Source organism: Brassica napus, chromosome A9 (genome assembly GCF_020379485.1).
Source record: "Brassica napus cultivar Da-Ae chromosome A9, Da-Ae, whole genome shotgun sequence".
NCBI lineage: Eukaryota > Viridiplantae > Streptophyta > Magnoliopsida > Brassicales > Brassicaceae > Brassica > Brassica napus.
This window is the reverse complement of record NC_063442.1, coordinates 43,442,195-43,453,043: the sequence shown is the minus strand read 5'-3', so window position 1 is coordinate 43,453,043 and position 10,849 is coordinate 43,442,195. Positions and strand designations below refer to the sequence as shown.

The window sequence follows — 10,849 nt, the reverse complement described above, 5'->3', positions numbered from 1 at the left end:
AACACCTAGCAACATATAGTCTATTAAAATATTTATATGATTAACTTTTGGAACCGGCATTCATAAAACTAAGCCGTGATTGACTTTTGTAGCAATTCGGTTTCATAAATATATGTTTTCACGTTTGTTCACTTGACTTGCTTGTTTTTTTTTTCTTTCCAATTTGTAAATTATATACCAAATCACCAAATAGTATACAAAGCGTGAATATTACTTTCCTGCATAGATTGACATAGTATATACTAAAACAGAGCAGTTGACAATTAAAAAACAGAGAAAGTTGCATGAATAAAGATTTATTTAATAATAAAGTTTATCCCAAAAAACTTCTATACCATCAATTAATTTATTTATTTATAATACAAATTACATAATTTTTTATAAATATATAGCTGCTCTGCTTCATCAAGTTTAACATGAATTGATGTGTATAACGTTTTAGTAAATGCATATATAACACACACAAAACTTCTCACTTTCGTTGGCTTGCACAATCACCATCAAACAAAACACACACAATAGAATTTTACCAGCTATTTTCACTTGTTCCAAGACATTTAATCATACTTCAAGTGTCTTGAATCGTGGGAGATTGCTTATTCTTGAAGTGTAAAGACTCTCTCCAGATAAGTTCCTTGATGTCTTGTTCATCCAAAGTTGACTCCTCAAAGTCAAAGCTAAAAGGAGAAGGACACGTTGGTTCTTCATTGATCTCATGGAGACTAGCCAAATAAGGATGCTTCAATGCTTCCTCCACTTTCACATTTAAACATCTTGTTACTATTTCAAACTCTACTTACAGATTTCCATTTATATCATTGAAACATAAACAAAATGCACCTGTGATGCGTTTGGAAGGATCAAAAACAAGCATCTTCTCAGCAAGATCTAAAGCCATTGGAGAAATATCAGGGAAATTTTCTCTGAATGATTGTTTTTGAACTCGTGGGAGTTGTTTCAAGTACTTTCTCGCATTATCACTTCTCAAGAAGTCAAGATCAGACTCCTCTGGTGAACCTATGAGCTAAAAACATGAACAGAGAAATGCCTTTAACACACACACACTCACATAATAAAACGATAATATGTTTCCAAGGGTTTACCTCAGTGATAAGTTTCAGCTGTTGAACATAATCTTTACCAGGGAAAAGCGTTTCTCTTCTGAGTATCTCCATGAAAATGCAACCAACAGACCAAATATCAATAGATCCTGTGTACTCCGAGCAGTTGAGAAGCAGTTCCGGTGCACGGTACCATCTTGTTACTACATATTCAGTCATCATGTCTGTCTCTGTTGACGTTCTTGCAAGTCCAAAATCACATATTTTAAGATCACAACTCGTGTTTAGAACCAAGTTGCTCGGTTTCAAGTCGCGGTGTAGTACATTTGCAGAGTGTATGTACTTCAAGCCTCGCAATATTTGGTATAGGAAGAACTAGGAAAAAAATACATAATAACAATTTCAAATGGTAGAAAATATTATGTGACCAAATTATAGCTCCAATTGTAAATGTTTCAGTGATCATCACTGATAATTCAGATAAAATATCAGATATTTTGGGTCAAATATCTCGTAATTCAGATGATATAAATTAAAAACTCGGATATTTCAAGTTCTTTCAGATATTTTGGATAAAAATATTTAAATGATTTCAGATAGTTTGGATAATTCGTTTTTTTTTTGCAAATACTTATATATATTTTACTATAATTTTAAAAACTATATATATGTGGCTACTTATATGTATATATAATTAATATTTATGTATATTCGGGTATTTGTTCGTTTTCAGTTTGAATATTTTGGATATATGAATATAGGAACCTTTCGGTATCTGGGGGTTTCGGTCCGGTTTCGTTTTTGACCATTTCAGTTTGGTTCTTCATATATCAGCAGCTAAAATGCTCATGCTCTGATTATAAATCTGACACTGGCCGTCAGTATAGTTTAGGAACACTAACCTGACAATGGTCATCGGTCAGAGTTTGAGTAGATCTTATGATCTGGTGCAAATCGGTATCCATCAATTCATAAACAATATACACATCTTCAAACCTATCTTTCTCTGGTGGCTCGATTATATCTTTCATTTTGATAACCTGTGTAGCATTATAAACATGATACTTCAACTATAAATGAAATGGTATTAGTCAAAAAGAGATTACATTATCGTGATCCATGTGGCAAAGGAGTTTGATCTCCCGGAGAGTTCTTTTAGCATCAACTCTGTTGTCAAAAGCGTTTGCTATCTTCTTTATAGCAACCTCTTCGTTTGTCTCTGAGTTTGTAGCACAGCTGAAAACCAGAACAAAAGGTATGAAGAAAAAGATTGGCTACAAGAATGAAAAAGAAAGATAAAAAACTTACCAGACAATACCATAGGCACCTCGACCCACAGGTTGAATAGGAGGAATGTATTTTGAAGAGAGCTCAAAAAGGTTACCGAGGACGTTATACATAACATATCTACCATTGTATGTCAAGATTCCTCCATCTTCCACGTTCTCCATCTCTGCTTTGTAAGAACTCGGATTCAAGACAAGTTTTGAGACTGTTTCATCACTCAAGTAGCTGCTAGCTGTTGCCTTATATAAAAGACAAAGTAGGAGTAGAGGAGGGAAAATGGTGGCACCTTTTGCTTTTGGTGGGCCAAATATAGACAACAACTTTCTATTTAATTTTTGAAATTTGAATCAGAGTTACTATTCAACGTTATGCCGACTTCTACATAACTAAGTAAAACCACTATACTCGTGGGTCAATGTGTCCCTAGCTCACTTATTTTCACAGTTACTTAGATTTCTAATGGAATCCCAACGTTAAAAACAACAACAAAACTAAGTCCTAATTGTGTTTAAAAAAAGAAAACTAAGTCCTAATCCAAAATGATATGAAACTAAGTTTACATTTCAATATCCTCAAACCTACAATGTCACAGCTCCCTTGTGTGCATTAAAGTTCAAACATCGTGACACATGCCTTCCAAGATATCTTAGTCCATCCTCAGTCAGCGAGTGAAATGTTTATGAACCTCAAGAAACAGCATAGACTAGAGAAATGCTACTTCTCAATTTTAAGTGTCCAAGGACTGAAACAAACACTTAATGGTCAAATGCTCTAGCGCATAATGATTCGAGAACCAAACCACACACAACCATGCAGCTAAAGTTAACAGTTTAGCCTCAGTAACCACACACAAAAGTTATCAATGAACCTGGTTCAGGACTTCTAACCCAGAGTAAACCGAAAGCGAACCGACCCATAATTAAAAACTTTATAAACATATGATGGGTGTCGGGTGAGAAATGAAAAACCTTAAAACCTATCGTTTTTGGTCCTATGTGACGTCATCATTTTCCTTACAGTCCAATGGAATCTACTTGTGCGAGAAACGCGTTCACACCTTCTGACAACCGAAATAACCAAAAAACCACTAACAATCATGTCCGCATGTTCCACACCCCGAGGCTATTCTCGTCAATTCACTCACCAACAAAATCGAAAACCGACGCGTTTTGATATTTTAGTGGGCCCGTAAACACGGAAGCATGTTTCCTCCAATAGAAACTCTTGACTATAGAATATTATTCTTTTCCCACCTATACTCCACCAACCCCAATATCCCAACCGTCCATTCTCAACCCTTCATTAAATCCTCACCGTCAATCCCGTTAACTAATATTGACCACACGATGTCCGTTATCTAACGGCATCTAATAATAGAACGTCCCTCCTCTTCAGACAAGAACCCTATATATTCTCTTGTACTTTCCGTCTCCAAAACGCTTCAGACAAAAAGTACTCGTGTTCACCTCGTGCCAGCCACCAATTCTCCAAAAGGTATAACAAAAACCCTTCTCCGTTTATGATCGTTATGACTAGCTAGATCTTCGATCTCTTGCTGTCGTTGACTTTAGTCAACATTAACTATCATTGGTTGGATGTAGTTAGGGTCGTGTTGAGTTATGTATGTTATTTGATTGGATCTAGATTTTAGCGAAGATGACGAAGAGCTACCCAACAGTGAGCGAAGATTACCAGAAGGCTATTGAGAAGTGCAAGAGGAAGCTCAGAGGTTTGATCGCTGAGAAGAACTGTGCACCTATCATGGTCCGTCTCGCGTAAGTAATCTCTAAACCGTGGTTTTGTTTTGACAAGTAGTATATGTGTGGTTGTGTCTGATCTTTCTTTTGTGGTTTAGATGGCACTCTGCTGGAACATTTGATTGTGCGTCAAGGACTGGTGGTCCTTTTGGAACGATGAGGTTTGATGCTGAGCAAGGTCACGGAGCTAACAGTGGGATCCACATTGCTCTTAGGCTGTTGGAGCCTATCAGAGAGCAGTTCTCTACCATCTCCTTTGCTGATTTCCATCAGCTTGCTGGTGTTGTGGCTGTTGAGGTTACTGGTGGTCCTGAGATTCCTTTCCACCCTGGAAGAGAGGTTAGTCTTTGCTCCAGATTTGTATTTTCAATGGATCGAGAAAAATGTAGAGATGACTAGTGATAATGTATTAGGCCTAGGATTTTGAACCGAAATGTCCGAACTGAACTGAAATTTTGGTTAGTTCGGTTAGAAGGTCGGTTTAATTCGGTAGGTTTTCTAAAACCTTCGATTTTGGTTGGGTTCGGCAATTGGTTACTTTGTTTTTTTTTCTGGAAACCCAAATCGAACTAACCAAATTTAACCGGAATTATTTGAATCTCCGAAATTTTAACAAAATTAAACCAGATTTTAACCGAAATCGGAAACTTTGGTAGGATTTTAGAAAACCGAAGAAACTTTATTTCGGGTTAATTCGATAAGATTTATATTGAACCAAACTAACCGAAAATTGAACTATCCAAACTGAATAATCCGAACTAACCGAACCAGCATGCCTATTTTGTAATACTAATATTTACATATTGGTTTCAGGACAAGCCTCAGCCACCACCAGAGGGACGTCTCCCTGATGCTACAAAGGGATGTGACCACTTGAGACAGGTGTTTACAAAGCAGATGGGTTTATCTGACAAGGACATTGTCGCTTTATCTGGCGCCCACACACTGGTTCGTATATTATCACTAGAAAGAAATTTTTTTTCTTGGTTTCAATCTACAAATTGTTGATGAATGAATGATTGCATCACAGGGAAGGTGCCACAAGGATAGGTCTGGCTTCGAAGGTGCATGGACTTCAAACCCTCTTATTTTCGACAACTCTTACTTCAAGTGAGTATCTCCATCTTACAGGTTTTGATTTATTCATGGAATCAATGCTGATATGTTTATTAACTGATAATGTGTATTATGTATCTTACCAGGGAGCTCTTGAGCGGTGAGAAGGAAGGTCTTCTTCAGCTTGTTTCCGACAAGGCTTTGTTGGATGATCCTGTGTTCCGTCCTCTTGTTGAGAAATACGCTGCTGTATGCATCCCTTCTCTCTAAACTTTTTTTCTTTTCATTGAGTTGGTATGGAACTAAATGTTTGATTGTTATAATGTGAACAGGATGAAGAAGCATTTTTCGCTGATTACGCTGAGGCACACTTGAAGCTTTCTGAGCTCGGGTACGTGTTTATGAATTTTAGTTAAGAGTAGGAAGTAAATGTAAATTGAATGGTGTTAAGATTCTGAGTTTGAAATCTTCTGTTGGTTGCAGGTTTGCTGATGCTTAAGCTGTGACATGTGTGTCGTGGGAGAGTTTGCATTGCATTTGACTTTTGTCATTTGTTTGCTTAATGTACTCGTGGATTTGTGTTCTTTTAGGCGGTGTTGTGATTTTGACTCACATCTGTTGCGCTTTTGCTGGTTAAAACATATTCTAATAAACCAATTTCTCTCATTATTAAATCTCTTGTGCTAAGTTTTTTGCAAATTTTAAACCTGCTCTAGTGATTAACCCTAACAAAATTAACAAATTAGTAAACCATCTAAAGTTTCATGAACTTAAGCATTGGTGGGTGCAATAACATTCAGGGAACCATATTCATATGCCATTGCGTCTTTATGAGATCTCTGGCTTCGGTTTTGATGTGGCTTTTTACTTTGTGGTTTGGGCTTGGTAAATAGCCTTTTGGTTCTGGGTTTGATGTCTATTGTTGTTTGTGGGCTTTTTCCGCTGGCTATGACAATTGGGTTTGTTAGTCGGGTGGTGATCCTAACTTCTTAAGGTTCTAATGGATGGACTTGCTCTTATAAAGTGTTTATTACAGAGATCCAACTGTCGTCCTCAGCTTAAGGAATGTGACAGAACCCCATCTAGCTAGAGACTATAGAGAAGCCTGTCTCTGGAGCTAGAGTTCAAGATTGTTGTCACCTCTGGATAGTGTATTGAAGATGCATGTAGGGAGACCACACACAGCAGATATGTCGGCTTGATGTTGATCCATGTGATCAGGGCCGGCTCAGTGCCATAAAGGCCATGAGCAAATATAATTTTAGATCTTATAATTGTCAACTTTTAAATTTTTTTTAATATTATTAAAATTACTTTAAACTTTTTTAATTTATTTATTCATTTTTATTTGAATAGCTTGATTAAATATTTTATGTTATCACATTTTAGAACACTATTTAAATTTGAATCTACACTATATATGTTAATAAAAAGAAATTGGAGTGGGCCCTGGGACGCCGCATGTGTTAACCACAGTGGCTGGAGCGTTGGCCACAGCAAGGGAATAAAGACCTTGAAGTTCAGTGCCATTCAAAATAACGACTTATTTGTTTAGCTTAAGGATCTTTTGCGGTTCACTAAACCAGTTTACTTTTATTTTTTCTACTTCTTTTACTTTGTCCGTAGAAAAAAAGAATGATAATAATGAGAATGAGAATGGAGCGGCGAAGAAAGAAACGAAGAGTGGAGTGGCTTTTTGCGAAACACATTCACACCGTGTAGAGTTCGAAGCTATTTTCTTTTGTGTGGGAAACTGGCTGTGTAACATTAGTTAACAACTCCTCTTTCAATACCGTGTGGGTCACTTTTGTTTTATACACTTCATTTTCTTCTTCTTTGGTTTAAAAAGAAATTCAAAGCAATTATAGCTTCAAAAGAAAGAAGAAACACTAGCATATTGAAAAAAAATATCTTAGCTGTACTAAGTGAGACAAATTAAGGCAAAGATATATGGATATACTATATAATATACATAAAGGAAATATAATATAGTATATCATAGACAGGAATATTTTGAAACGTTTAGTCAATTAACGAGTCAAACGTCTTCATTTCTGCCGTGCGCAAGGAACTTAAAAACTTACGTTACATGACTAGATTGAGATGCCACGATTGAATTTGAGTAGATAATCATTGTCAATAGTTCCGTGATCGTAACTTGGTGTACGAACACTTGGCAACATTTTAGTATATCCCTTTTTTGAGGGGAACATTTAAAGATTATAATACAGTGTAATACATTCTTAAAAGACCAAGTATTGGTTGTGTGTTTAAACATGTATATATAGTTCAAATGTACAAGAAAATGATTTGAGAAAAAAGTTACGTATTAATGATTTGATCGGGTGATACTGTTACACTTACACCATTTGGATTTTGGAGAATTTATTGAGCCCAATCAAACTAACAATCTCCCTAGGGTGCACGATGCAATCTTTGACCAGTTTAATGAATCAGACTATGATACATAACATACGTAACCCTTTTGCAGAATTAACATTCTACAGTGATCCTTCACTTTTGCGTCTAAAATCAAATACTTCAGATAAGCTCCACTAGAACGAAAGACGTTAAAAGAAACCTCCACTCAGAGACTTATCATAAAGTCGATATCTAATTGATCTCTAGTAACATCTAAAGTACCTAACTGGGCGTGGATATACGTACGTGTGATGCAATATATACAGTATATATCTAGAGAAAAGAAGAAAAATCTTTAGTCATTTTCATAAAGGAGTTGGAGATTTAGTTGAGAGTACGTATAGTAGTAGTCTAGTAGAGAGATAGCAAGCTGTTGAAGGTGGAAACATGAGCACACCCAATAACTAGTGATCCCACATGACTATACGTGTCATTCTTCTATTTAGTTGATTTCTAAAATTTTCTTATTAATTGATACTACTATGAATAATTGATCATTTTGGGACCGCTAGGAAGTAAGCCTACCTCGATCCAGTATATTGTTTTATAAGTGACTCTTAAGTCTTAAACACAGTTTTCATTTATTAATATATATGAGAGTCTAGTGTTTTTGTATTTTTCATATAGATACCGTCACTTCGAAAGATAAGTCGTTCATGTAAAAAGTCTTTTAAGACAAATATACAAAGCTAAAATACAAAGGAGTTCCAAGAATATTGGTTAATAAAAACAAAATACGATTCAGCAAAAATTAGGCCACCTAAAATAATCACTTGGCCTTTTGTGTTGTTATTTCACTAGCTACCAATACTTAAAGTACGACTTGCAAATAGTCACCGGTGAATAAAGATCAACTTTGATAAGATAAATAAATAAAACTTGGTGAATAAAGATCAACTTTGATAAGATAAATAAATAAAACTGTACCATCATTAAAATTTATTTATCGTGTATAACTTTATATGCATCAAGTATTCTACAAAGTTATATCTGGTTCAAATATTCTTTTGGATATTAGAAACCAAATCCCACATTAGAATTTTTTTAGGTGATATAAGCTGAGTGATAAATCAGTCCACTTATAAATAATTAGTTTTAGGACAGAAACTCATCAAACTTAATATTTGTTTCATAGTATTTTCAGTTTTTCATATCTGATATATGAACTCAAATTTTGTGTTAACAATTTAAAAACGATTATACAAGCTTGAGAAAGAAAGAATTGGCTAGAAGACATTTATGTGATCTTGGAGTACTCTATTGATAAAATCTTCATAAGCAGAAACACCATTCTAGAACCTAGACGTTAAGAGTAGAAGACCCGTACGTAGACTAACCAATGTACGTGAGCTATTATGGACTTTTAATGTCTTATTGGAATGTGTAGTTAAGCATGGAGAAAAATCAAGAAGAGATCAAGAAACTATTTGTTCCAAAGTCAAGCAACCGTTGAAACTTGAAAGCGTGGAAGGAATTTAGTAACCACAGTAAAGTGAAAATATATATGCTTCAACCAAAAATATATGACGTTATAACTCGAGCTTCTGATGTCACGTGATCACCTCATTTTGTCTCGCTCCCTATAAATACTATACTTCTCTACTTTCCCCACCAAAAAGCAATTCACCTCCTAAGCTGATAATGCCTGATATGGAGAGTAAAGGTGACGCTTCTGCCGCTATCATTTATGCTTCTCCGGCCTCTTCTCCTCCACCACCGCGTGTGGTACTTAGCCCATGCGCCGCTTGCAAAATCCTGAGGCGGCGTTGCGGAGAGAAGTGCGTTTTGGCACCGTACTTTCCTCCAACGGAGCCAGCCAAGTTCAGCATCGCCCACCGTGTATTTGGAGCCAGCAACATCATTAAGCTCTTGCAGGTAGCTATAACTATGTACTACTGGTGTAATAATTGTAGTTTCTTTTAGTATACTAAAATTAAACTTGTATCTTAAATAAAACCAAATATATTTATATCATTAATAGATAGATGGTAATGCTGTCTTTGTTCTAGTTAGGAGCCTAGTGAAATGATTGTTTTGGAAAAATCGGGTCATAGTCATAGGTCATTTAAAAATTAGACATTACTTGTTCTGTAATGTCAATGAAAACTTCATATAAAGCTGCATAACATGTTCAACATATCTAACCCTTTTTCCTTCTTGTTTTCTTTAGTTCACATAGTAAAAATATAATTTCTATTAATTAATAACAATATACATATATAATGATGATGATCAATTGTCTTTGTCAACTTTTTTTCCATGCATATTTGAAAAAGTCTTGTAGAATGATGGAGCGGTCTTTACTCTTGTTGGTCAAACACAAAAAGTACTAGCTTATAATTTATCATAAAAGGTTATTATTGTTTCAGGAACTTCCCGAATCACAAAGAATTGATGCAGTGAAAAGTTTGGTGTATGAAGCCGAAGCTAGAATTAGAGATCCGGTGTATGGCTCTACCGGTGCCATATACAATCTACAAAGACAAGTGAGTGAACTCCAAGCAGAGCTTGCAAAAGCTCAAGTGGAGATAGTGAGCATGCAGTTTCAAAGATCAAATTTACTAGAATTGATTAACAACATGGACCAACCAAACCAAGACCAGCATAAGATGATGGCCTTTGAGAGTTCCTTGGGAAACTGTGAGCATGATGAGTTCATTAGCAGCTCAGACGAAGAGAGCAATGATTTTGGATTCCTTGAAGACAAATACTTCAACACCAACTCATTGATGTTGTGGTGTGATCCTCTTCTGATATGATATTAACTATATGATTTTGACTAGTTCACTTCAAAACCCTATATCAAGTTACTCAGGGTTAGTTAGCAATTTAGCATACTGCATACACATGTTAGAGATACATTGAAATGTAATAAATATACGGTGAATTTCTCTGAAGAATTATAATATCAAGAAGGTTATATTTTACGGGCAATTTAATTTTTTTTTTCATATATATTTTATATTATGATGTTACAAACTATAAAACAAATATTATAGACAATTTTAAAATCGATAATTTCGATGTCAAAAAGAAAAGTAACCGACAATTTTATTGTCTTATGAGGATTTTGAGTCGTTCTATTAAAATTACCTTTCACCGTATTCCTTGTATCCTATCAGTTTTTAAAATTAATTTGCATAATTTTATTATTATAGGATTTGAAACTCAGATTTGCTGGTGTAAAAACTGCAAAAAAATAGTTTAAGTTGGTACAATTCTTCCAAATAGCCCTGAGATTATAACCGCACTGAACAAACCGAACCG

At 35.3% G+C, this 10,849-nt stretch overlaps 3 protein-coding genes across 4 annotated transcripts; 2 read left to right on the top strand and 1 right to left on the bottom strand.

Annotated features, from left to right (window-relative positions):
- Nucleotides 1-405: 405 nt before the first annotated feature.
- On the bottom strand, nt 406-3,670 carry LOC106420019 (mitogen-activated protein kinase 13). Its single transcript, XM_013860855.3, has 6 exons — nt 2,370-3,670; nt 2,168-2,297; nt 1,964-2,101; nt 1,104-1,436; nt 841-1,024; nt 406-756 (listed from the first exon to the last, which is right to left on the bottom strand). The coding sequence occupies exons 1-6, from the start codon at nt 2,510-2,512 to the stop codon at nt 569-571; spliced, it is 1,116 nt and encodes a 371-aa protein (XP_013716309.1). The 5' UTR covers nt 2,513-3,670; the 3' UTR covers nt 406-568.
- Nucleotides 3,671-3,727: 57 nt separating this feature from the next.
- On the top strand, nt 3,728-5,835 carry LOC106420215 (L-ascorbate peroxidase 1, cytosolic). 2 transcript variants are annotated; one of them, XM_013861067.3, is made up of 8 exons: nt 3,728-3,842; nt 3,993-4,123; nt 4,204-4,444; nt 4,919-5,053; nt 5,136-5,215; nt 5,308-5,410; nt 5,494-5,552; nt 5,645-5,835. In XM_013861067.3, exons 2-8 carry the CDS (start codon nt 4,005-4,007, stop codon nt 5,658-5,660), a joined length of 753 nt encoding a protein of 250 aa, XP_013716521.1. In that variant the 5' UTR covers nt 3,728-3,842; nt 3,993-4,004; the 3' UTR covers nt 5,661-5,835. The 2 variants fall into 2 exon arrangements, with proteins under 2 accessions (XP_013716521.1, XP_013716520.1); XM_013861066.3 differs by having other exon boundaries at nt 3,766-3,842; nt 4,005-4,123.
- A 3,352-nt stretch (nt 5,836-9,187) lies between these two features.
- LOC106419886 (LOB domain-containing protein 1-like) lies at nt 9,188-10,516 on the top strand. The gene is made up of 2 exons (XM_013860729.3): nt 9,188-9,457; nt 9,952-10,516. The coding sequence occupies exons 1-2, from the start codon at nt 9,224-9,226 to the stop codon at nt 10,339-10,341; spliced, it is 624 nt and encodes a 207-aa protein (XP_013716183.2). The 5' UTR covers nt 9,188-9,223; the 3' UTR covers nt 10,342-10,516.
- Nucleotides 10,517-10,849: the final 333 nt, after the last annotated feature.

Bases quoted from the DNA above. Each gene is read 5' to 3' on its own strand.
- LOC106420019 (XM_013860855.3), bottom strand. From the start codon at position 2,512: ATGGAGAACGTGGAAGATGGAGGAATCTTGACATACAATGGTAGATAT. The intron at 2,102-2,167 runs GTAATCTCTTTT...AATGCTACACAG, and splicing joins GCCACATGGATCACGATAAT to GTTATCAAAATGAAAGATAT. The intron at 1,437-1,963 runs GTTAGTGTTCCT...TTTTTTTCCTAG, and splicing joins TGACCGATGACCATTGTCAG to TTCTTCCTATACCAAATATT.
- LOC106420215 (XM_013861067.3), top strand. From the start codon at position 4,005: ATGACGAAGAGCTACCCAACAGTGAGCGAAGATTACCAGAAGGCTATT. The intron at 4,124-4,203 runs GTAAGTAATCTC...TTTGTGGTTTAG, and splicing joins CCTATCATGGTCCGTCTCGC to ATGGCACTCTGCTGGAACAT. The intron at 5,216-5,307 runs GTGAGTATCTCC...GTATCTTACCAG, and splicing joins TTCGACAACTCTTACTTCAA to GGAGCTCTTGAGCGGTGAGA.
- LOC106419886 (XM_013860729.3), top strand. From the start codon at position 9,224: ATGCCTGATATGGAGAGTAAAGGTGACGCTTCTGCCGCTATCATTTAT. The intron at 9,458-9,951 runs GTAGCTATAACT...TTATTGTTTCAG, and splicing joins ACATCATTAAGCTCTTGCAG to GAACTTCCCGAATCACAAAG.